The sequence below is a fragment of the Trachinotus anak genome, unplaced genomic scaffold, assembly GCF_046630095.1.
Source record: "Trachinotus anak isolate AG129_WGS33_773 ecotype Australia unplaced genomic scaffold, CSIRO_AGI_Tana_v1 ptg000003l, whole genome shotgun sequence".
NCBI classification, from domain to species: Eukaryota; Metazoa; Chordata; class Actinopteri; order Carangiformes; family Carangidae; genus Trachinotus; species Trachinotus anak.
The window spans coordinates 17,478,139-17,504,399 of record NW_027273854.1 but is presented as its reverse complement, the minus strand read 5'-3'; the positions used below and the strand labels follow the sequence as shown (position 1 = coordinate 17,504,399).

Genomic DNA, 26,261 nt, shown 5'->3' with positions numbered 1-26,261 from the left:
CATGAGCAGGAGGGGCAGGTAAGAACAATATGTGGAGAAGTGGGCACAGCATACACGTATCATGGCCATTTTATAACGGAGAAAAAATAATTTCTGTTTAAAGTGAATCAGTTAAATGAGTGAAATAAAAAATGTAAATACACTGAGTGAAGAAAAAAATGCTTCCACATAGTTTAACATAGTATACGTTTTTTGCTGGACACCTTTTACGACTGCAAAGGGGCACTTGGTTCTCAGTTGTTAAATGTAATGTGTGACCCATTGCATTTATTGCAACAAAAACAAAAGATGGCATTGGATGACATCATGAAATAGCATGGGATCATGGGAGTTGTTTTCTTCACCACCATTGCCTCTTCCGGCTTGGATTCCTTCATTATTAGTTGTCAGGAGGTTTTTTACCAGCAGCCGAATTATCCGCAGAGGAAACAAACCCAGAAATTATAACCATTAGAAGCACTGAATAAAGCAGTCAGTGACTCTCAGTCTAAGATTGCTGCTAACCTTTGTTTCAATTGTTTCTTTGATAACTTATAAACCAGTTAAAATATATAGTTGAAAATGACCAAGGTGTAAACATTGTATCTTAAAAATGTGGCTTAAAACTGGATAAAAGTCAGTTTTGACCAAGTAAAATGAACTGTTACCTTAATTAAAATTATATATTTCTCTAGGTTTGAAAATCGCTGGTAACATTTGGGATAATGAAAGTCTACAACTCAAAAAAAATTACAGATTTAGTTATTTTTAGACATTTTAATGTGGAAAAGTTTCCTATTATAACTTTTACAGGACTGCACTACTGCATATATCTGGACCCTTTTCACCTCTGTAAGACTGAAAGATAAGCCAGTAGCAGAGAATGAACTCTGTTCATCTGAGGCCTTAGGACACCCTGCATGAATTAGCATACTACATACAAACAATGTCCGACATGCACACACACACACACACAAAATGCCACACATCATAATTGTCAACAACAAAGGGCAGTGCCTACATCTTTATTATGAATGCTTCATAGAATACATTCATTGTTGTTAATGGTCTTCAGCATGGTCAAAAACTAGCTGATTGGCCCAGTACAGACCATTTCTGGTATGCAGCCATATACTATACTGTGCTTACTTCAGCAAATTAGTGTTGCACTTGCATTTGGTTACATTCACATTTGGGGACTTGCAAGAGAGTGATTAAAAAAAGACTGATCCTAAGCCTGTCACATGAGACATAATACACCTGTTTTTAGAGGCTGAATAGTGCTCCTCATCAAAACTAAATTGATTTTTTGGTGGAGTTCCCCTTTAATTCCAATCCCATTCTATAGTCATACAAGAATCTGTTTTATTTTTGTATCATTAATAACATGTCACTACCATTAGAGTATAAATCCTACAACCATACATAATTATCAACATATATAAATAAATATAATAACATAATTTATTGTTCAACAATAGATCTGTTGCATATTATTTCCAGAGTCCCACTGTCATATGTTGTTGATTTTGGTGTTTTCACATCATAATGCAGGATAGGTTGAGCAACAGGCCGTTGGCAGAAGAAACAGTATATTCCCTTAAAATGTTTGTACAGACAGGCCTGCAGGTAACTGCAAGCTAAAGCTGCGCCTGTGCATCAACACAAAGCAATAAGCCAGTAAGAGAGGTGGGTGGGGGGGTGAGGGATTCTGAGAAGACGCTACAAGTGTGTGTACTTATATGTGTGTCTGTGTGTGTGTGTAAGTGAATCAGAGGGCAGTTTGTCATGTTGCTGCTCCACAGCCCTGATCCAAGCTGACAGGTGAAGCTAAGCGCAGCTAAACAGCACACGTAACAGGGAGAACGAGCGAGAGAGAGACAGTCAGGAGGCAGCAGAGATAAGGAGGGACCAATAGGAAAAAAAATAGAGAATGGGAGATGAAGAAAGAGGGAGGGATGGACATGAAGTAAGGGTGAGAAATAGAGGGAGATAGTCGTCAGAGTTAGAGCCATTAAAAAGAGAAACAAGCAGACGAGAGAGTAAAACAAGCAGGAAGCACGGAGCAAAGAGAGAGAGAGAGTGAATTTGAGCAAAAAGGAAAGCTTGGGAAGGCAGGAATTTAGATTAACTGGTGAAGGAGATTGAGTAATTGGCATTTTATCAAAGGAGAGAACTGAGCAAGTTAATTTTTCATACCATCATTCCATTAACCTAACCCTCCATCTCTTCATGTCTCTCGCATATCCTCGCCGCTTCCCCTGTTGTTTCTCAGTATGCACCATTGTGTGCATGTATGTGGGAACTGATTGAATGTTGGATTGTGTGGGTTTTTTTTTTTTTTTTCCTTTTTTATGAGAAACATCTAATTTGAGAACATCAAAATGAATCATGGTTATTGTCTGCTGATGGTATATATTAAGTGATTGGGGGAAAACATAAGAAGGCAGATAAAAAGCATAAAGTGGAGAAGACAGGGAACAGAGGCAGATGTGCCAAAGCAGAAAAAAAACGTATGACGCAAATAGACAAGGAAGAAAAGTGTAGAGAACAAGCCAAAGAAGCACAGCATCTAAATAAATCAGGCTCCAAAATGTTCACCAAGCACCTGTTCAAATTACATTTTTGTTTTGTTTGTGCTCTTTAAAATTAACGTTTAACACCAGGATAACTGAGGTAAAGTATAGAAGAAAGACAAGGACAAGTGCAACTCTCTTTCGGTTAGGTGAAAGTTTCTTAAATTGTTGAAAATCTTTCTCTCGTCTTTTAGACTGTAAGGTGGGAGAAAAAAAAACCCAAATGAAACCCACAAATTGTAAAAAAGAGAAGAATAGTTTGGAGGATGAATGCAGACAGATGAAAAGTGAAATGTCACTAGTGAAATGGACTATCTTGACACTTCTGAGGGAAAATATATATATATATATATAAGACGATGCGGAAGAAGACAGGTTGAAAGACTGAATAGGTAGGTGGTACAGAGACAGAGGGAAAGAGAGAGAGAGAGCGAGAGAGTGTGTGTGTGTATGTGTGTGTAGAATTAGAAGTAGACAAGACCGACAGGTTGATAGATTAGACTCATTGATGTGACCCACCCTGTAGGTACACACTCACTCATGAGAGGGAAAAGCTAAGTTCAAGCTTTATTGTGTGTGTGTGTGTGTGTGTGTGTGTGTGTGTGTGTGTGTGTTTGATTTCATGACAAATGAAGAAAAAGAATTGACTGTGAGAGTTGCTTAACCATAAATATATCATACCGCATTGCACTCTCTGTCGGTGTATGTCTGTATAAACTCTGTGACATATAACATTTTGCACATAGCTTAGATGTCTGTGTACAAGGCTGAACTTTGAGCTGAATACAGAGTGAAGGGAATATCTATGCATGTGTGAATATGTGTCGTTAGCTAAACACAGGTCCACTCCTGGCTACCATTTCTGTTGTGCTGCATTGCAAAGCTTGTTGCGGTGTTGCTTTCTGTTGCATTACATTGCATTGCATCAAATGAATTGTATTGCATCAAACAGAGAAGCACAGAGTTCTTTTGTTTTTAAGAGCAATACAACGACTGTGATAGGATAAAGATAATTTTGTCTGTTGAGATTAAGTGTAGCGTGATAGAAAAATAATAAATATAGCTGAAAATACCGTAAGACTGTCTGGCATTAAGTGATTAAGTGAGTCAGCATATTACCTGCAGTAGATTCGGATCAGCGTGCTGCTGGTTTAGAGAAGCAGCTGGGAGCACCAATACAGACGCAGAGCAATGTGCTGTTGTGGACAGGGCCATTCGCAAAAACATACTTTAGTCGCTTTAAAAAATGCTCTCAGCAAAAAAGCTAATATCAGTTAAAGTGTACGCTATATTTTGAATATTTTTGCTACTTTCCTTGGGAACTACTGTTTGTGAACCATTTATCTACTTTATTATTACTCACAAGCACACCTTGTGCCAATAGTAATAATAATAATTTAACAGGTTAATGCATTTTGCCTTCCCAATGTGAATTTAAACAGATCACAATACGTGTCTTAAAAACAACATAATTTTAAAGCACTTGAACCTCTCATCCAGTTCTAAATGAAACATTTAGACATTTAAATTTTTTATCGTTATTAAATATATTTAAATTTAGAACTTACGCTGTCTTAAATTGAATTGTATAATATTGTCATTTATTTTATTAGGGCAGTGTATGATTTAGTATCAGATCCTTAAAAATGTGTTACATGCAAATTAGAGTGACCAGACAGAGCAACATCTGAACCTTCAAGGTTCTGATCAGTCAGGAATAGGTGTGGTTCTAAATATTAATAGCTATTCACAGACTACGTGGGCGAAAACATGTTTTGATGACAGCTGTGCAAATGAAAATGTACCTGAGGCTACTGATGATGAGGAATTCAGCATCTGCATATCAAACGTTATGCACTTTGAATGGCACAGCAGCCAAGAAGTGGTAATCAGAGGTCATTAAGGGCATACTGATGAAGAGTTAGAGCTCTGGTCTGCAATAAGTTCCACAACCGTGTAGAGTCCCATATCCAGGGTTCCTCTGTGTTTCTGTGCATACAAATAGTAAGTTGTGGCAACTCTTGCTGCTGCTGCTGGGTGCACAGAAGACACTAACCAAATGATCTGGTCTTCAACATGTCTTTTAATGTGTACACTGCTCACATAAATATTCAACTACCAGCGCCTCTGGTCGCCCAGCCTCTCCGGTGCATGTAGTCCAGTCACTGTTTTTCACACAACGTGGTTCAATAATCTCTGATGAGCTGTAGCCGTCCTCTTTGAGCGTCCAGCAGGCAGGTTGTAAAAATGATCAAAGAGTCCATTGTGTGTATTCTGTGTGAGTGTATGGATGGTCCAGTAGGTGCATAACATGATGACTGGGTTATTTTGTTACTGAAAAAGCAGTGTGCGACGTATGTGTGACAATGATGAGTTCAGAGATTATGAGGCTGGACAGGGCTGTTGCAGCAAAGGAGCGACATCTCAAAGACCATAAACAAATCACAGAGAAAAATTATACCATTGAAAAGTTTCTCAAGAGGATGGAGAATAAAGCTCTGGATCCTGAAACATTTTATGAATAACAGTGCACATTCAAACACGAGAAGTTGTGATTTAGTTAAAAAAAAATTTGCCAAGACTGAGGAAATACTGAATAAATATAAAAGACTCAAAGGTGTTGTCCTGGGAGTGGCAAGAGGCCCAGGAGGCAAAGACTTCGTAACTGTCCTCAGCCCAGACCAACACTGATCAGAAGTTCACAACTGGATTAGTGACAGCTCAGAATATGAGGAGACGCCTGAGCGCCACCTCTCTGATTCCCAGCAGGCATTTGATGGTGCTTGTGACCCAGCAGAACCTGTCCCTGATTAATAAGATCAACAAGGACAGGCCCGTAGGGACCAAGTCCAGCATACCTTTCAGAACACCTTGAAGAGAAAGAAAGAGCATGTAAAGAAAAAGAAGGTTGCAGGTAACTCACAACAAGCATAAACGCAAAGAAAAGATGAAACTCACCATGTTCAAAAAGAGGGTTCAGCTCCATTAATCTTAAAAAACAGCAGACCATGATATTATGTTGGATGTTCTTGGCATTAAGGGGTTTTAAGTGCATCAGAGCTTCATGAATAGGTGACTGACCTACCTCAACAACCTGTGGTTTTGAGTACCATGTTTCGTTACTGCTCCTGCTAATTTAGAGCATCTCTAAAGAAAACCTGGAAACACTAAGGAAGATCAAGGAGAATGCGAGGAGGCAGAGGCTCCAGGAGGGAAAGCTGAGTCTGGGGAGTGAGATCAAACAGATGATGATGTCCATACAAAGAACTTTGGGTAACAGCATGAAAAAACCCCCATATACTTTCTTGGCCACCAGAAGAGAAAAGTTACCAATGAGGAGCTCCAGATGAGATTGTTTGGGACACAATGGCAGCCACAGAGAAGGAGCACACTGCCACTACAGCTCTGTGGGAGGAGTGAAGATTTGCCATGGAATTGGCCATAAGAGAGCCCGAACTGGCAAAGTAGTGGAAGGAAAAGGAAAAGAGGGGCTTCGACACTTCAGCCTGTATGACATCAGACAGAAGAAAATACAGAGAGACAGGGACCAGCAGAATCTGAGGCTGGACCACCTCTCACTCATTTCAAAGACAAACATGGACAGTGAGTGTGAAGAGAGTTTGTGTGAGGAGGTCCACTGCTACCCCCACCTATACATACGTATATGTGGTGAGCGAGGGGGAGGACACACACACCTCTAGGTTTTATATATTACAAACGGCTGGTTATTTTAAAGGACGCCAACAGTAAAATAACGTAATCTGACAACACCACCCTGGGAATTTGATACCAAATATTTAGGGCATACGGGTTTGTTACACTTAGGAGGCAAGAGAGATGGTTCCATCCATCAACAATATTTATTAACAATTCACCAATGTAAGAATAATCATTAAAAAACACAGTCACTCAGTAACAGGTTAAATGAATACAACCGGAGCTGGGGCTTACTAGTGGCAGGGTAGGCCCACGGAAACAGGATCCCAAGAGAAGTCAAGTCCTAAAGCTTGCATGCATACACACCAGCCCCACCACCACAGGTGCCCAGCCCCTAACAGAAACAAAAAATGATCAGGGAATTACTCTTCCAACATAATATAAAACACATACAGTGGCCGAATGCTAAAAATGGCCTCCTGCCAGTGGTGTAACAAAATAAAAAAGAAAAGGTAACTGAAGAAAACAGGAAACTAATAATTGGTGCTAAATGGTCAACTCAATTAATGAATCAGCAGTTAAACCATATATAACAATACTCAAATTAATAAAGTGATGTGAGAGGGTAATCCCACAATACAAATCACACATATAAAATAAACTACACAGAACTATTTGTAAATGGACGGCTGTGTGACTGCAACTCATACAAAATAAACTGTACCTAAATAAAGCTGCTTGGAGGGCAGTTGTGTTACTGCAACGTAAACAACAAACCATATGAAAAAATAGACAGCCACGCTGAAACTTGGATACAAAATTCCAAATAATTTAGAACACCGCAAAGAACCCTACTCACAATCATATTTTTCCATTCACACTTAAGACGGGCCCAGATTAAAAATACATATGAAGTTAAATGATTACAGAGAAAACAACTAAGAGAAAAGCAGCCAGAGGCAAAGCAGCAGTGTCCCTGCGGTGTGCGCCACGACAGCAGCCGCTGCTCCCCAATGAGGCTGCGAACGTCGACAACAGGCCAGTTCCTATGATGCATGATAACTCAGATTAACCAAAATAATGAATGAAAAATAGAAAGCTGATGCCAGAGTAGGCTACATACCAATCGGGCAGCGTCAACTCTCACTAGCAGAAAGACAAGGGAGTCTGCAGGCTCTAGTCTGCTACAGCAGTCATTACCTACAGCAAAACTCCTGTTTGTGAACTGCAATGAGCAGAAAGCTCACAGCACAATCAAACTGGGGAGGAGCAGGAGGAACCTACCAGCAGCGATCAGCAGGAAGGTCACTGCTTGGAGCAGGGGAAGCAACAGCCAGGAGATCTACAAAATCACAGGCAGCCAATGTAAGCAGCCGCGCAACAAGGACATGCCGAACTGCAAACAGTAACGGAGATTCTCTCCTATCTGTGGCGGAGAGGAAGCAAGGTTCACCGGAAACGGGGCGCACTCTGAGCATGAAAAAAAGAGCGCACAAGAGTGACCCGCTTTTATAGCGTGTCCCCTAGTGGTGATTGGCCAATGATCACCAAATGATGTAACAGAGAGACCCTCTCAGACCAAAACCCACTACAAAAAATCTTTATTCTGCTACATATACATATAATTCCTTTAAAAGAATAAGTATGACAAACAAAGCAGCTCTCCTTGCATGGATGTCGCCATTTTAATCGTATTTGTAGTGTACATTCACAGAATGCATCTCATTTTCCCCTTTTTCTTACTTCATCCTGTCTCTTTCTTCTCCATCAGCATCTTTTCTTCTTCTTTGCTTTCTGAACTCTTTTTTTACGCTACGCCTTCTCCATCTGTCCTTTGCACAAGCTCCATATACAAGAGAGCACATGCAGTGGGGTCATTTACTCTGTTAAAAGCTAAATCTTAAGCTGAAACAAGCTGTTAAACCATCAGCCAATATCAAAACCATCAGCTGAGGTGGTGTACCTGAAGCTCCTTGTTTTTTCTGTGACAGGAGCTTGATCCTCTCCATTTTACTGCGTTTCCCGCCCCTGTGCTGACTGGAAGCTTCTCCTCTTTGCAGCCATAGATTTGAGCTTTTCTTACCACTCAACCTTGCTCTGGATGATCTACGTTGCCTTCTCATATTCGGCTGGGCTGAGCTCTCCACAAGCTCTGCTTCAAGAGCCTTCTTCTTATTCTTCATTTAGATGATCAGATCATCCTTTGCCAGGACAACCTGGCTCACCTGCTGGCTGGCTGTCCTGTCTTCAACTAGTCATGGAAAGATATAAATAGACATTGTATACATACAAAAGATAGGAGATCTTTCACCTTTGTACTTATTCGGAGTCACACTGCCTGCGTTGTGTGTGTGTAGTGGCTGTGTTGCTGAACAGCATGTATTGAGTATTGTACTGTAGTTGAAGAAGTTTCCACTGAGGTGTTGCTCTGTTGGAGGTCAAGTATTGTCACCTATAGGAGGTACCTTGAATGTGAGGTGTTAAATCCAAAACCAGCCATTTCCACCTTATTATTTCTATTGTAACAAAGATGTCACATTAAAAAAAAAAATCCTTATCTTTCACACCAACCCTCCACATCTTCAGTGTCCATTGAAATGAAATGGAAAATGAATTTGAGATTGTTTAGTTACAGATGTAACGTTAAAGTTTATCTCGCTAAAATAAACACTTAAACTTAAACTTAAACTCCTTAAACTCATTCTTGAAAATCTGTCCAACCAAGTGCAGCTGTGCAGTTTACAGTATTTCATTTCCCAGCATGTCCATTGATAGTTCCCATCATTGGCTGACCAGCTGCATCCCCTTAGCCACAAATAGCACCCATCTGGGAGACAAAGAGCTGCCACATCCCGGTATTCACACAAACTGTACCCAGAAGGTGCACAGTAAAAAATTCTCATTCATCGTATTATGTTCTTTGAGTTGGGTGTTCATGGACCAAGCAAACAGTGCCCTGGGTGAATGACCATCATGCTGGCCATGCCCATACTATGTGTCAGTCCCTGCGGTTGTAATTCAAGGTCACTTGATTCTGTGGTTCTCACAGCGTTAACAACATTCATCAGATCTTGTCACGGTACACAGATGATTGAGTGCTTTTGTGTTTTTAATTCATCAGTGCTGTCCTGACTAGATTTGCACAGTACACCGATACTAGAAAGGAATTGCAATACCCTGATGTTAAAAATGCTACTGTACTCCATTTTATTAGTAGCGTTGCTGAAAGAATGACAGTGTTATAAGAGCTGTGTTTTGCACAAGTTGTGGTGATGTGCAGCAGCGGGGCAGTTTGTGTGTACAGTTTCCTGCTTCAACTTCTTGTAGCCACAGCAGGCGTGCAGTGATTTTTTTGTTTGATTTTTCTCATATGCAAGCTTAAGCTTTGCCGGTGACAAAAAGAGAAGCATGGCTGCAAATACGAACGCTCTTGTCCACAGCTTGTCGACAAAGCAGACTCACAAAGAAAGTGGCATTATTTCGCTTACATGGCCGACAGTCACAGACACCAAAAAGCCCGTCTGTTAAAGATGTTTTAAACCAAAGTAGCGAACACATCCTCCTTGGCACAGAATCTTGCCGACAGACATGTTCAAAGAATTCAAAAATCGGCAAGTTAGAGAATGTGATAGATAGATAAATAATTAATAATTACATCATGCCTCAAATAATGATTAATAGGGGTGTGATTTTTTTTTTTCACTACCTGAGTGACAATGATAACTGCTTAGTTTGGCTTTGTCTTTTGAGCTTTACTTTCCAATGCAGCAAACATCTGTGGACATTAGAAGGAATACCTGGCAGTGCCTGATCAATATAACTGATATCAGCATTCTTTGTTATCATAAATAAATATTATTGCAATAATATTATTAATGTGTTTTGGTCCGCGCTCAAAAAGCATGGCAGGAACAAGCTGTTTCAGTGAAAGAGGATCCATTGATTTAGAGTCAGCCACAAGACATGTTAACCAAGCTGAATCCCTGCAAAAGATTGAAAGCGGTTGATTAAAATGCGCACTGAAGTACAGAAGTACTCACACTCATCTCAGCAGGGATGTGAAGGTGGAGAGATGCGGAAGGAGGTCCTCCAGTCCTGGCTAGACATTAGGATATATGAAGACACCATGGTGTAAGAATTGATTCCTGTTGTTTTGTCTTTTAACGTCCTCCATTGCCTTGCATTGTAGTTTTTTTTTTTAATATTTTCATTTTATTTGTTTATTATAATTAATAAGAATAAAAAGAAATTGTTAAGTTCCATGTTGTATTGAAATATTTAGGCAGATATCGTATGAAAGTCATAATTTTGGTAGTGTGACAAGACACTGCAGACACACAGCAGTACACTGTGTACAGGTTGTGTATTGGGTCCAAGTGGGTGCATCTATTAAAGTATAAAGGGGTTAAAACAGCCACATGCTGAGTTAAATAACCGTAGAGCACTTTACAGTTGCATAAGCTCTACAGTATTCTCCTGAGTTTGATGAAGACCTACAGTTCAATGACTTCTACAGGCTCTCCCAATAAGCGTTTCAGGCTGTTTAGACAGTAATAGATATCTGATAAAATGGATCAATAGCTTTCTGTCTATTTCTGTGTATTGATGGATGATGGTGGGATCATAGCACACTGAGTACCTGTGTCCCATCAATAATGTCAAAGGCTTGACAGGGTGATAGATATTCTGTTGACAAATGTGTGTGCATGTGTGTGGAGGTGTATTCATGCATGGGTTATGTGTGCGTCACACTGATGAATGTTTGAGAACAAATCCCTCGAGGAGAATGAACGTGTGTGTGTGTGTGTTTCGTTGTTTCTAAAATAAAGATGGCCCAAAATAATGAGTGCAGGCAGTGACTCAGAGGTTGACATATGGTATCTTTCTGTGACATCATCTTTAGCATCACCACAGCCTCAGCACTGAGATCCTGCCAGCAACTGGTTCAAGCTTCTTTCAGCATGCTGGCTTTGATTTTTTTTTCTAGTGCCTTATTAATACTGTTTTTTACACTGAAGTGAGCTGAGATGATAAGTCAAACAACAGAACAATAATCATTTTTGGTGAATATAGTAAAACAGTGCCATGTATTTACAGATTTCTGCCTCTCAAAAGAAAAGATTTGTTGCTTTTTCCTCTTGTGGTAAATATGTGAGTTTTGGACTTTTTATTGAACAAAATGAGACATCTGAACACATTACCTTCAGCTAAATAAAATCTTTTGACAATTTATTTAATGTTTTGTAGACAAAACGATCAATTGATTCATTGATCAGATTAATAGATAATATAATTGTGAATTGTAGCCTACATGAAATGACTATAGCTAAAAGTGAATCCAATTCATCAAGAATCTTTATTGTCATCACTGTAACATTTTCAGAGATATTTATATCACCAGTAACTAATGGCACAAAGAAAGTATTTGAAAAAAGTATTTGAATAGATATAAATATTTAATGACAAGAAAAATTGTCAGATAGTATAATCAAAATGGTGCTAGGAAACAACAAAACGCCTTTAAACCTAAACTCCTTAGGGAGACAGGACAACCAAGACCTGGACACGAGAGGCGTTTTGTCATATGACCCGAGGCTTTTGAGAAACAACTTTGACTTACACTGTAAGTATAATCCATCAGAAGTGCTTGTTGGATGGTCATATAGTTTCAGAAACGCCCTCCCACGACACCTCTCTGATGTTGTATTGAGATGGAGGGTCCAACCATTTCTGTAAATTTTCAAAACCGACAAAACGGCTCTATGGAGGTTTGCAAGGATCCAGGGTTTGAACTTCTCTTTCAAGCCCCCTCTCTGAGAGCCGACTTTTCACATTGCCTTCAAATGTAGCCATTTGGAAAAACTGTAAACACTTTTGATTTCCGACGTGGTTAGACTACACAACATACAAACTTCTTCTGTTTAAGCCTCATTGTAGCCAGAGACCCTGAGTTCACATATAACATATCGGAAGTCTAGAGTGCAGCAAGAACACATGAATAGATGAAGATCAATTTTGTTGTGATTTAACTGTTGAATACTGTTTCATCAATAATCTCCTTGAAACAATGATGTATCCAAGCTGATAGTTCCCCTGGTTTCACAACATACAAAGTTAGGCATCATCATCGTAGAAGTGATAAGAGAGACAGTAAAACTGATGGATATGAGTCCTTAGGGGAGCAGGTCATGGAAAAGAGGACCCAGAAAAGATCCCTGAGGAACTCCAAACTCAGACACTTTGTCAGCCATGACTGCAAAGAACTTGCAAGTAGAGGCGTAGGAAGAAAATAATTTAAGTGCTGCTCGAGATATTTGAGTCACTTCTTCAAAACTGAAGTGAGTTATGTTCCTTTCTTTATCAGAAATTGTGAGCATTATGGTGAAAATAGTTTTTGTTTAAAAAGTATTAAGTCCGTGCGTCTTTGAGTTTCTTCAGACTTGTCAGCCTGGCAGTGTTATGGGTTTTATCACACATACTGAATGAACCCACTTTGTTGTCTACAGCTTATAGTTGACTCAGAATTGACCCATCTTATGGTGAGGTTTAACAGTGTCTATGGCTACTGCAGGGTTTCCTAGTATTATATGTGCCATGCTGCCAAAGTGGAATTGACTTACCCAAATACTGTGTGTGACCCCTGCTGCAACTAAAACAGACTTTTACTGAGCCATTGATATTTGAATAATCTTGAATGTTGTCTTTGACCTTAGCAAATATTTGCAAATATTAAGACACCATTTTGTTCCAAATGAGATACAATGTTTTGGAATGAAACTGCTCCAATGTGAGGTTACACACACACAAACACACGCACAATGTGATATGCATGAACACAAACAGGCCCTGGCATGGCAGGCACTCAGCCATGCCAAGGGACATTATTTGGCAGCTGTCAGCTCTAATAGGAGTACGGCAGGGTGGGAGACAGATCCAGGCTCTGTACCAAGCCTACAAGGGTACACTATCTGGCAGCTACAGCATATCTGCACATCTACTGTGTGTGTGTGTGTGTGTGTGTGTGTGTGTGTGTGTGAGTGCGTGGATGTTTATGTGTCAGAGGGGCTGGTGTATCAGACCCCCTCTGAGACAATGCATGCTACCATTTGTGCCACTACAGTGTCCATTTAGCCTACTATCCTTGTGTGGGGATCCGGATTTGTGTGTGTGTCCTTATGTGTGTGTGTGTGTGTGTGTGTGTGTGTGTTGCCTCCCTCTGACAGCAGTGGTGGGATAAAGTGCAGTGAATTACTGATCAAGAGAGACTTCCAAGTGTTGGCTCTGTCATTTCATAACACCACAAGACAAAGAGAGGGAGGGAGAGATGAAGAGACAGATAAACTAACAGAGCACACACACACACACATACACACCCCATGCTGAATCTGAATATCTCTGTCTGCCTTCTCCTCTGACTTACAAAGGCCTTATTTCACATTCTGGTTCAAACAGCCCATTCAGAGGCAACAGTTTTGAAACAATAACTATGAACTTCATCTTAATTTAATTTACATAACAATCGCACACTTCAAAAAAGCTGCAGAAATGCTCATTGCAACTGAAAAGGATGAGTATGGAAATCCTAATTAATCATGGTATTAGTGAAGCGTTGTCCTAAAATACAAAAACAAAACAGTCAAGCACTGTATGTAATATTCAACAAGTGGAATAATATTTTTATTGTTGTTTTTTTTGTTTTCTTTTAATTAATAATAAAACATGTAAGAGAGAGACAGAGAGAAATGGTCAGAAACTCTCATACATCCCTCTGCCTTGTTCATTTGCTCATTTTAAAATTCATTTTCCCTGCCCCGGAGGATTTTTTTCCTGAAGTCACTGGTAACCACACACTAACACACAGACACATACCCCTGCAATTCCCACCTACTGTAACCTCTCCAAATTACCACCCATGAGAATTAAGGGGTGAGTCACTCCTCTGTGGCATCAATTAATTCCCTCTAGGCACAACTGTATGTAGGAGCCTGGCAGCTGTGTGTGTCTGTCTAAGCGAGCTGCTTCTGTTTGGCATGCATGTGCGACTGTGTGTTAGCAGGATCTGTATTTTTGTGTTTGTGTGGGTCGGTCAGGTGGCACAACTGTAGGTGGCAAGAAGCATCACACACATTTATACACAATCACTGCTTGAAAACAGCAAGGCTGTATCTATGCTCAGGTCCATGCTAGGTTACAGGCCCCCAGGATCATCTGTGGGGTGCCTTGTAATGTAAACTAACCTGCTGTGACAGTGAAGAGTGATTCAGCTACAAAATACTGTTACAGACCCAGGGGAGTAAATGTGTTTGTGTGTATTTGTTCATGTGTGTGTGAAGAACAATACTGAATGTCTTATTACATGACCAATGGGTGTTTTTCTCGGTTTATTTTTAGCTCAACACACTCTTTGACGATTGAAAACAAAAGTGCACATTTAGTTATACAACCAGGACCGGGCCACTGCAAGGTTGTAGTACACAAACAAACACAAACTATGAATGCAGTGATTTGACCTCAGTGCTTGACTGCATATTTGAAAAATACTTCGGGAGTTGTGTGGCTTAGCAAAATGTGTTTGGACCTAAAAACTTGGGAATTAAATTCCATCTCAATCCACTTGTTCAGTCGACATTTCAGATGCAGACTTTCATGCAGCTGAGTGAGTGCGCAAACAAGTTAACAAGTAACAAGTGAGCAAGACTCTTAATTGCCCCTTTGAGTTTTCTGTATTGTTGCAGATAACATTCATCCTATTTTCAGACAGTTTAATTTCAACGTGTCAGATGTATTATTTCAGGAAACCGTCTGCACAATACCGAGCACATAAACGCCAGTCGCTAATAAAGACTGGATATTAAAAAAAAACAAACTGTTTAACTTCCAACCTGACCTGCCTGTGTTTACCCCAACGTCACAGTAAATTAGGAACAGATTAACTAAACATTAAATTACTAGAATTCTAAATTAAAAAGACAAAACAACGTCGTATTTAAAATTGTTATGAAGTGATCGACCAGACAAAATCCAAAGTGTTCAACATAACAGTGCTGTACAGCTCAACATATAACATATCTGACAAGATTTAAAACAAAGTTTGACCCATTTTTCCATCATAAGAACGGCAGCAGCCTTACACAGTAAATAACCTGTAACCGTGAAACTGATTACCCCAGTCTCCTCACAGTGGATTCTGGCTCTACTGGTTTTATATAAGATTTAACATACTTTATCTTCATGATGGGAGTGACACGTGCATTGATCACTGAAGCAAACATGAGTACAGCTGCTGGAAACACCTGCTCAGTGGGGACAGATGTCCCAGAGACGCTCCAGGACGTTGCTTGTACAGTTCGTCACTTTTGTGTTGATTATATTAGTATTCTCACAACAATGCTTATCCCAGACATTAGCGCCACAACTACTGCGATTGCACTTGCTGTCAGACAACTCTGTTAAAGGTGGTAGTGTAGCTTTGGCACGAGCTTCGGGTAGCTAGCTAAACCAGACAACAGACGGTAACTCAGTAGCTTCATGCTGCAGTATTCATGACCAAAACTGCCACAGTGAACGCAGAAAGCCACACTGTGAATTATCTCTTCCTCAGGTGGCGATGAGGGGCATTTCTTTGATAATTTGTGTGGGTCTTATGGGTGGTCAGCAAACACGTGAGTAGCTCCCTGTGGTAACCATCTCATGAAACAGTAAGAAGTGCAACCAGCTACTCCAGCAAACTGCAGGACATTTTCTGACAGTTTCACTGCACGTCCTTGTCTTTTACATTGTTGGGTAATATAATTTGAATCTATTAAATCATTGACAAGAATTCATTGATCGTCAATTAATCATTGACATCCCTAGGAAGTAAACATGGAGCAGGTGCTGAGTGTGCATTAACTGGGGCAGTGGAATTAGAAGTAAGGGCCTCTCTGCTACTGAGGTAAACGAAGGCCACGGTTACTATTTGAGTATTTACGCTATTTATGGTATTATGGTATCAACTCATCCCTCACACTTAGACCTAAATGATGTTGTATTTGTTTGGCTTCTGGTAAACCACTAATCTGTCTGGTGAAGTAAGGAATGGATAGTTTGGAAAACAGTTTTCTCTTCTGCTTTAGTCTGTTTAAAATTAGAGGGGAGAACTTAATAAAAACGTTGTTGAATTGTCACAGACTGATCAAGCGCCACATGTTGAGAAGGGTCATGCTGCGTGAATATCAGCGCAGTTTTCAGAGCCTAATCGTTTTTCCTATAAACGTCTGAATGATCACTAATTGCTCTCGACAGAAAAAAAACTCCACAGTGGTAGATGGCTGACTCCATTTGAAGCAATTACCACACATATTAAACTGCTTCGCTGGAAAACACAGTCATGCTCAGTCAGTGGACTTTTAATTTGTTACTGTCATCGGTTTGAACAGCACCATGGTTGCTGGCTTTTTGAAGTTTATATGTTTTAGCAAATCAAATTTTGGGGGATACCAGGAGTAGCTTGTTGAGTTTTGAGTTTTCTGTCTCTGCAGTGTTTAGCAAGTCTCCATCGGGATAAAGCTGAGCATGTGCTGCCTTAAGCCTGTCAAATCGCCTGGAGATGTTTCTTTGGAGTTCCCCGGTAGTTCCACCAATCCTCACAGGAATAAAACCCTCTGTGGTGGATATTTACTGCCTTCTGCTGAATATTTTTTGTTTGAGAATTTAGGAAAGTACAGTCTTTGAACATCAGCTTTTATTCATTATTTAATTCATATTCTGCCTTGCATTACAGGGGAAATCCATTTTCTAGTAATTTAACTGGAAATGAGACTCATCCGTGGCCTTGAGTGAATGTAAACCTCATGAAATTCATTAACAATCTACAAAACAACACACAGGGAAGGAAGTTGACCCATAGCTTAAGAGTTATCCGTAACTGTCGTCAGCTTCAAGTCACTATCAAACCCTTTGTGTTATACATCAGTGCAGCAGGATCGCTTCTGAACCAACACATTAAAGGGGCACCAAAGCAATTTAGTACTGTTCTAAATTGAATCACAAGAGGCAGATTTCTTTTTTTAAATGGTCAGAATCAAAGGAACAGAGGCAGAAATATCCTGACTTTTAGTCCCTAGTATTGGTCAACCTCTAGAAACACTGGATCCAACATTCTCCCGAATGCAACTCAGTGGCATAACTTTGTTTGACCCTCCCCGCCCAGTAAATGCCCATATTTCAAACCCCAGGCCCCCAGTTTGTAACACATGCTTTCTGTTATAAATCTTTAGTTTCCAACCCCAAGCCTTGCCAATGATAATCACTGGGGAAACAAACACCCCCTTCATCATCAGTTATTTCCTCTGGCTTGACAAAGCTCTTCCAGATTCTCAACCCTTAAGAAAATGCCACATGTGCTTTGTGTCTTCTTCTAGAAGATGTGTAAAAATGTCTCAGTGGGTCCTTAAGTGTAGCAAGCTGCCACTTTCCTAACTATGTGCCTTATTGGGTTAAGGAATCTCATAAATAATTTAGTAATTTAATAATAATAATAATTAATATTCATTTTTTGCATTGTCTGTCAAACTGGGTCAAGCCCCGCCACTAAATTCAAAATCTAGCAGGTTTGCAACTGTACACTTTACACATTGCAAAGAAAAGACTGTGCTAACCTTCAAGATGCCTCAGTTTGTATCATGTCCAGTAAACAACTGAACCTAATCACCTACAGAGTTGAGTAGGTATCATCATAAACTGTCAACTGGTCTATTGTGTAGTGCATCTTGTGTCCTCACATGATGTCCTCACATCTGAACTTGTGTGTGTTGTTTGAAGTGCCGCATGTCAACACTTACTGCTTACCTCCTTATCATGAAAGGGCCAGATTTCCCTCGGCATATAGACTGGGACTGGGTGGATGCTATTCCGATCTGGGGTTTGCACAGTATTTGATTTTCTCTGCAACTTAAGTGGTGCAGATTTGCATTATATTTCATACATTTTAGGCATTTAGCTGTGCTTTTGCCTCATGCAACTCAGTGTAATGGTAAATATGAAGTTTGGCAACCAACTCTGCAGAAATAATAGTAAAGAAAAAAAATCACGTGACTCCAGAAACATCAGGTGCAAAGGTGATGGTAGGTAAAAGCTGTTTGTAATGTCTGCCATTACTTCAAATATTTTCTCATTCATTGTTTGTGTGTGTGTGTGTTTGTGTGTGTCATCAAATCACTCTATCATTTTGAGAGTGCTTATATTGCAGTTTATGTCACTGAGGGAGGGGTAGAGAAATGAGAGAGGAAAGGCCGAGAATACAAGACAGAAGAAAGTAAGAAAGAAAGAAAGAAAGAAAAATTGGGCCAAAGGGTGAGAGGCTGAGAGACAGACCAGGCAATGAGAGAGTGCAACAGAGGCAGAATCAGAGAGAGTTGAGGAGGCGATCCAGGCAAAGATAAAAGGCTCATAGCAACGAAAGTGACGCAGGGGGAGAGATAACAGGAGTGGGGTGGGGTGGGGTGGCGGGGTCGAGTCAGACGCAGAAAGTTGAGAAGATAAAACAGACGGGATTAGAAGAGGAAAGAAAGAAAGAGAAGATCTTTCCAGGGAGATGGAGGGAATAGAGAGCAACAAGTGCTCAACAATGGCGCTTGTAAGCGCTCGGGGAGAGGTCGACTGCGAGGGCGAGAGGAGAGAGTGATGGAGATGCAGCTTTAGCTTACTTTATTACCATCGGGTGGAAGACAAATGAAGTAGTGGGATGGAAGTGGACAGATATTAATGAGATGAGAGAGAGAAAATGGATTGGCTAGCAAGCAAAAAAAAGCAAAGGGCAATAAAGATGCATACGTAGGTACAGTTTGTGTGTTCTTGTAGCACATAGTGTCCATATTATCCAGGTTATGGAAACATTTCTGAGTACTTGTTGTTTGTGCGTGTCCTAATTAAACTGTCATTGCTCTAATTTCCCAGTGGAAATCATTAAAGTTTCATTCAGTCTGTCAAATCGCAAACTTTGTGGTCTTACTGTAAGAATAAATTTCATTACTGACCTTGTACGTATCCGCAAAAGTTTTTTGCCAGAAGACATGTTATGTCAATCCCAGCAGGACTCTATTTCAAATGAACTTTTTCCTAACGCTAATTTATCCAGGAGAGATTGTGCTGAGCTCAGAGTTTTTCAGCTGCACCTTGCTTCACACTGACACCAGGGAGCTGCCCAGTACAGCCACAGCCGAGTGGCATGTCGCTGTGCAGCTCCACTGGAGCAGCTGAAGATTGCTTAATGGCACCTCCGCAGTGAGAAGCGTGTCAGGGGAAAGGAAAGAAATACCATTTTAATTTGATATTTTTCCTACCTGATACTTTTGACTTTGTGCTATACTGGGCACTCACTTAAATTCTGCTTCCTGTCTGATGAATGCACCGCATCTTTTAAACGCCACACCTCCAGTTTGTAGCACTTGACAAAGCAGCTCCAGAGCCACAGAACACATCATTCAACTGTTTTTACTGGTCTAGTTGTTGTCCACATGATGAGTAGACTGGTTTTGATGTGTAAAGCTGGTGCCCTGTTAAGTAATTACTTGTTATGCCATTATATTGGCATTGCTATGATGGAGTCATAGGCATGACGGCAAGTGCTAAAAGTCATAGCAATGTCAATGTTGCACCAACTTTTCTTCCCTCATCCCTTCATCTGGGAGCAAATGACACCAACATACAAAAAACTTTAAACCAAGGTACATAAGACTTAGTGCCTATTGCCGTTCTACTGTGTTGTACTGGATTGTATTGTATTGTACATGTTTTCATGCTTACTGCGCCCGTGACCACAGGCAATCATTTCACAGCAGGCTAATAAAAAGACAAGTGCTCCGCTGTATAGTGGAAGAATATGCCAAGGTTTCAACAGCGAGATTAACAGTGAGGAAACATTCATGTGTCTCTTGATAGCCGCTCTCAGGTCACAGCTGATTTGTTGCTGTAATTTCCCTGTCAGCAGTGACATGTTGATGGTGAGCTTTTACTTTTAGCCCTTGCAGTCCAAACACTGGAAAGACTTTGAGATCAGCAGTGGAAATGAAATAAAACTTTTCCAGTGAGTAGATGTACAGCATGCGTTGTTATTTTAGGTTCTGTTTAGGTTCTTTTTTGGCTTAACTTTATTAAAAAGAAATAGAGGCAGGGGTTTAGTAGCTGACGCTTTAAAAGGGCAAGTAACATCCTTTGGTTTCCATCAGGGATGTTTACAATAGCAATTAAACTGTGATCACATATATTGCAGTGATGCAGCTTTGTATGAGACAAATCAGATTATTATGGCTGAAACCATCTCTTGTATCACTGTTACGTATAACTGGAAAATGGATCCACTTGAACTGAAACATCACTTTAACATTCTGTGAAAAAAAAAAAGGTCAACCCTCAGAAATTCAACAATGAAAGGTACACCACCAAATCAGTTAGTCATTCCATGCGGTGAAAGCACATAAAAACTAAGACCATTCGATGTCATAGGAAGTACATTGCAGTAACTTGTAAAGTGTCGAGTGTGAGTGCCCCTGCTCTTATGCTGTCTGTCTATCAGGGTGTCTTGTGCAGCATAACACACCTTCCATCCGGTTTGAGTGTGTAGCTTTTTTTTTTTAAGCGGCACCCCCCACAGCGATCAGATACAACAATCAACACTGCCATTTGCAATATTTTTGAATGATTTTTTTATTAATTAACTACGTTCAGCCATTTTTAAGCTAATGATTTCAGCTGTTTACCCTCGTCTTTTAGCTATCTATCTAACTGTTTATCCATTATGTTTAGCTAACTTAATTTAGCAATTAACTTTAGCTATGGTTCACCCATTTATCCATTAGTTTTAGTTATCCATGTTAACCATTTTAGTTGACTTTCTGAATTATTTTTCTTTTTAGCTGCTTGTTTGCTAGTGTTTGGTGTTCAGGTGCTACAGCTGGCCTAATGTCTGTTTGTATATATGTTTTCAAATTGAGCTACTACACAATCTCTCCATGTAGCCCCCGGCAACTACACAACTACAGTATAACTACCCCTGGTTAGGAACCACTGGGCTAAACATTTTAAAACATTTCCGTAGAATAACATCAACCAGCTGCCTTCTATCCGATACAAAACACAGTGCAAGTCCTTGTTAACAGCTGCAGGGTCTGTGTGCTCCTGAAGAGTTAAGTCTATATGCTGCAAGGCCTTTTCCTGTCTGTGTTCCAGTTTTGAGGAGACGTCAGAACTTGTTCAAAGGCATCAAACAATAAAAGATTGGTAGAGGAGAGGTTGTTTTATTTTTTTATGATTGACTGACGTGCCCAGTTGGCAAACGCCCAGAGACTCGTGCCTTTCATCGTCAATTCCACTGCCTTGAATTTAAGTCAGAGTGTTTTCTGTCTGGGTTTGTTTTTATAGACATGAAAAATCTTGATTCATATTTGTCTCTATCCTCAGGTAGAGCTATTAAGACAAAGGCTGGTTGGATATTTTTAATAATGGATTTTTATATTATATCCACATGAATATGTGCGTCTTTTATCATCTTTCTCCCTGTGTCCCAACTATTTCCCATCACAGTATTTCTAATGCTCTCTATTAAATTCTCCATCTTTTAGTGCAGTTACTTTCACCTGTTTTCCTGACACCGCACTCTCCTGTCGTTCCTACGTGTGGATTCACATGAGTACAGCTGTGAGAGCTCACAAGGTTTGAAGCCTTGTCTACGTTTCAGTTTATCTGCAGGATGCTGTAAATGTGTGTTTTTCTCCCCCTCCTCCAGGACCCTGACAGAGCTTTTGAAGCAGCCAGGGGAGGCAGGAGCCGTGGACGGAGCTGGGGTTCATCATCCTATAGGGACCAACGGCATCTCCGCCAGGGCCCTACGCTCCAACAATGGTCAGTCTTCAGAATGTGTGTGTGTCTGGATGCATGTGTTTAAGCAAACTGAGCTGATGTAAAATGACATGTTGCGTCACAAATCAGGAAATCGGCTACAGGTTGTGTGTTTTTTTCTTTCTCCACTGGATTTGCCCCAATGTTTTACACATGCGCAGTTCAGTTAAAACAACAGACACTAAATTCGGACGACACCACCGTTTGTTCAAACCATTTGTCCATTTTAGTGAACTATTTCATATTATCAATATTATAATTTTAATTCATATTATTTTATACTTTCCACATGGATTATCAATTTTGCCTCAGTTATTTGAAGATAACTATTTCAACTGATTATGTTCATCTTTTACTTTGAGCTAAGACACTCACTTACCCATTGCTTTAAGCTATTAATCACTTAGATTTAGCTAACCATGTTTCAACTGTTATCCATTCATTTTAGCTATTAACCATTTGTCCACCACTTGTAGCTAACTTATTAGCCCTTCTTGCTTTCCTAACTGGTTTTCCCACACTCTCAACACGTGTTCTTTACGTATTACAGCTGTCGACATATTTTCTTTCAGATTTAAAACGGAATTTTTCACAATCTCCTTAGGTACAAGTGATTCACTGTCTTAGTCGAGAAATCAACTTAGACAGCGAGCAATCCAGAAACAAGGAGGTGGGTTAATTGAGAGGCCTGTGACAAAGCCTTAATATCCACTGTGAGACACCATCATCACTCACAAGACAAGTACTAAGCTCAACCAAAAGTGAAGTCTTATATCCGTCTAAGAGAACTTTTCATTTACACACACACACAAACACCATAGACCCCGAAAGTGCACAAAGGCCTGTATATTAAAATTCGGCCACCAGTGCTCTTCCTCTCACACCCACATACACTGACACACCCAACGCTCACATGTGTCATTCATGGACGAGGAGGCGCGGGGAGAGACAGGTCATATTTAATTAAGATGTAATTAGCCGTGTTCCAGCTCCACTGCCACAGAGGGAACACTGTGTGACCCATCTGTCTGCCTCTTTCTCTAGATGCTCTGACCACACACACACACACACACACACACACACACATATATACATGCTGAATATAGCCCTGTGCTTCTTCAGTGGATTGAGACTCAAATTAGTGGACATATTTCCTGAGGGCTCATTTGTGACAAGAGTAATGGCGTGTTTAAAGGACAAAGGTCCCGGTTGCCTCACAATTTTGTCCTCATCACCAGGCACAGCAGAAAAAAATTGAGCCAGACGTATCTGTAACCAGATAGACTTGTGTTCGTGTGTGGTAGGTAAACGTCTTTAATATAGACCACTAACTCAGTAGAGGTATCCAGGAAGCCATTTGATATTAATTAACATGACTCAAAAGCACATATACCAACAAAGATACCACATCTTCCACATGCTGTAGTTCATAAATAAATTATTCAAGTTTTTTCTTTTTTATTTCACACGGTCAAACACATGCACACACTTATACATGTAGCATTTATCCACATATACAGACAAAAGGAAATTGCTGAGGTGTATCCCTTTACTTTCATCTTCCTACTACTGCAATAAACAAGTTTTTGGCCTCTTTTTCACCCTGTACTATGCTTATTATCACTCTGTTGTCTTCTGGCTTGCTTTCCCTCGCTCCTTCCATTTCTTCTCTTGCTATTAAATCCCCTCTTTTACCTCCTCTGCTTTTTCACATTATCTTTTTTAATTATTATTCTTTTTTGTAGTCTTCAACATCATTATCTAATCATCTTTTCCGCACCATGCACATGCATTTCAGTACATACAGTGGATGTGATACTTACTGTATGTGACATAAGTGAATATATAGATAAATAAAATCAACCTTGAGCTTTAAATCAATGAGAAACTATTCTTAACTTAGATTAAGAAAATGAATAAAACAAGGAAATAACAGAAGGAGGAGTGAGAGAGAGGTGTTAAATAAGGGATAAACAAGGCGGACATATGGAGGAGAAAGTGGCTGTGTGTGTTGGGGATGAATGGGGGTACAGGGTGATGACAGTTGGGGCGATGGGATGAAGCTATCCTGATCCTGCTGTGTCAGCCGTCAACACATAATCACCTCTTAATTAAACACTGTTAATCCTCTAGGCCACTTAGACAGAGATAGAGAGGAGAGACAGAGAGGAAAAACAGAGATGAGGGCGAGTGAAAGAGATGGACAGAAAGAAGACAGGATGGAAGACAGATGGGTGTAAATGTAGATGAAGTGTTTAAATGTAAAAAAAAAAAAAAAAAAAAAAACTTTTCAGAGGTGATTGATGGTTGAGAAAAAAACAGTTCTTTTTCTCTTTGATTTCAATTTTGGGGCTCATCCAAAAGACTCCCAGACTTCCATTTAAACTGACTGTCTAAAGTAAAAGCACTTTGAATGTTACCGAGAAATAGATTCTGTATTGTAGTAGTTTCAAGCTACAATAGCAGTTTGGCTCTGTGACTGGTAATGTCTTTTCATTTGGTGTTTCCACCACTTTGCTCCAGAATGAAATAGTTTGGCAATTGCTGGATGGATTGCCATGAAATTTTCCAAACATTCATGGTCTCCAGAGGATGAATGTTTGAGATCCCTGACTGCTCCTCTAGTGCCACTACAAGGTTGATATTTTTTGTTCGGAGGGAAACACCCTGAAACGCGAATTAAGGGATCAATTGCCATGAAAATTGGTACAGATACTCATGGTGCCCAGAGGTTGAATCCTAATGACTTTGGTGATCCCCGACCGTTCCCTGATGTAGCTACATCAGCTGGTGAAATTTGTAACTTATTATGTAAAATATCTTCTTCTTTTTACAAAATGTGAGTGCTAATTGCTAAATGTTAGCATGCTATGGTACTTTCAAATGATGACCATGGTAAACATTATACCTACTTAACATTGTAATATTTTCATATTGTCATTGTGATCATATTAGCATGCTTACATCAGCATTTTGCTTTTATACATTTATTTTTACACATTATTCAGGTTCAGTAACATACAGCACCATGTACCTTTAAACAGTGGTTCCCAAGCCCCTAAACCCCTGACACAAATTAGACCACAGACCATTTGATCAGATTTTGTTTGATGTTTTATTACAAAAAGTAATACACTCTGTCATCTCTCTGTGTTACTTATGGATGGAATTACAGTGAAAATAAATTATCCCCCTTTTTGCTAGGGACACACAGGAACGCCTTCAAGGACCCCTGGGGGTCCCCATACCACACTTTGAGAACCACTGCCTTTGAACCCCTCAAATCCAGACTGTGACCTTCGCTGCATGTTAACTTCTTTTTTCTCTCTCTCCCAATTTTTCTTTTTTTTTTTTTTTTTGGTCTCTATACAGTGGATTTTGAAACTAACAGCGAATTTTTACCACAGTATTAAAAAAACAATTGTTATTCATTCTAACTTGCAGATTCATATAATAATGGTTATCAATTTTTCTTATTTATTTGTCAACATGTTGACTTGCCTCCAGTGCACACATAAATGCACAGAATGCTAAATTTTGACACCAAATTCCGATTACTTTATTGCCTTTCAAAGCTGTTTCTCTAAACTAATTTGTAGAATAATTCTGCCATCTGATAAATCTCCACTATTTGAAAAACACTACTACAGTTTTGATTCACTGCGAGGTGAGTTTGCTCTACATGTGTATATATGTATATGTGACTTGTGTATTGAAGCACTATGTGCATCAGTGCACTGTAGCTTGCAATAAGCTGTAGCTGCAGAGGTTAGAGCAGAAAGAGGCATGAGTGCAGCTGATTAGGGTGAAAATACACTGAACAAGTTCTGAGCTCTTTCCCTGATTAGGACAGCAGCCAAATCCTCATGTTTCCTCTCTGTGAAAAGAATGATCTGCTTTCCGTTCTTCTCCTATTCTCTCCTGCAGTTATTTTTAAGGCAGATATATTTTAAATACCATGTAAGAGATGAACCACGGGATAAAAGTGGTAAGATGTAAAGTCTAAGGCTGGCATATTTGAAAGAAAGAGAGAAAAGACAGCTGATACTGTGGAGAGAAAAGAGGGGAAGAGGGCTTGACAGATAGAAAGGCAAAAAGACAAAGGAGATGAAAGGTGACGATGACTATGAGCCGAGGGTGTGCCCATGCCAAACGAAGCCTGAGAGAGGAGAG

At 39.9% G+C, this 26,261-nt stretch overlaps 1 protein-coding gene across 1 annotated transcript in view; it reads left to right on the top strand.

Annotated features, from left to right (window-relative positions):
* The window catches only part of LOC139618345 (protein shisa-9-like), a 49,599-nt gene extending 27,198 nt beyond the window's left edge, over positions 1 to 22,401 (top strand). The window contains exon 2 of the mRNA XM_071474203.1: positions 21,976 to 22,401. Coding sequence (XP_071330304.1) covers positions 21,976 to 22,153 — 178 coding nt within the window. The 3' untranslated portion in view covers positions 22,154 to 22,401. The remainder of the gene's footprint in view (positions 1 to 21,975) is intronic.
* The last annotated feature ends 3,860 nt before the right edge of the window (positions 22,402 to 26,261 follow it).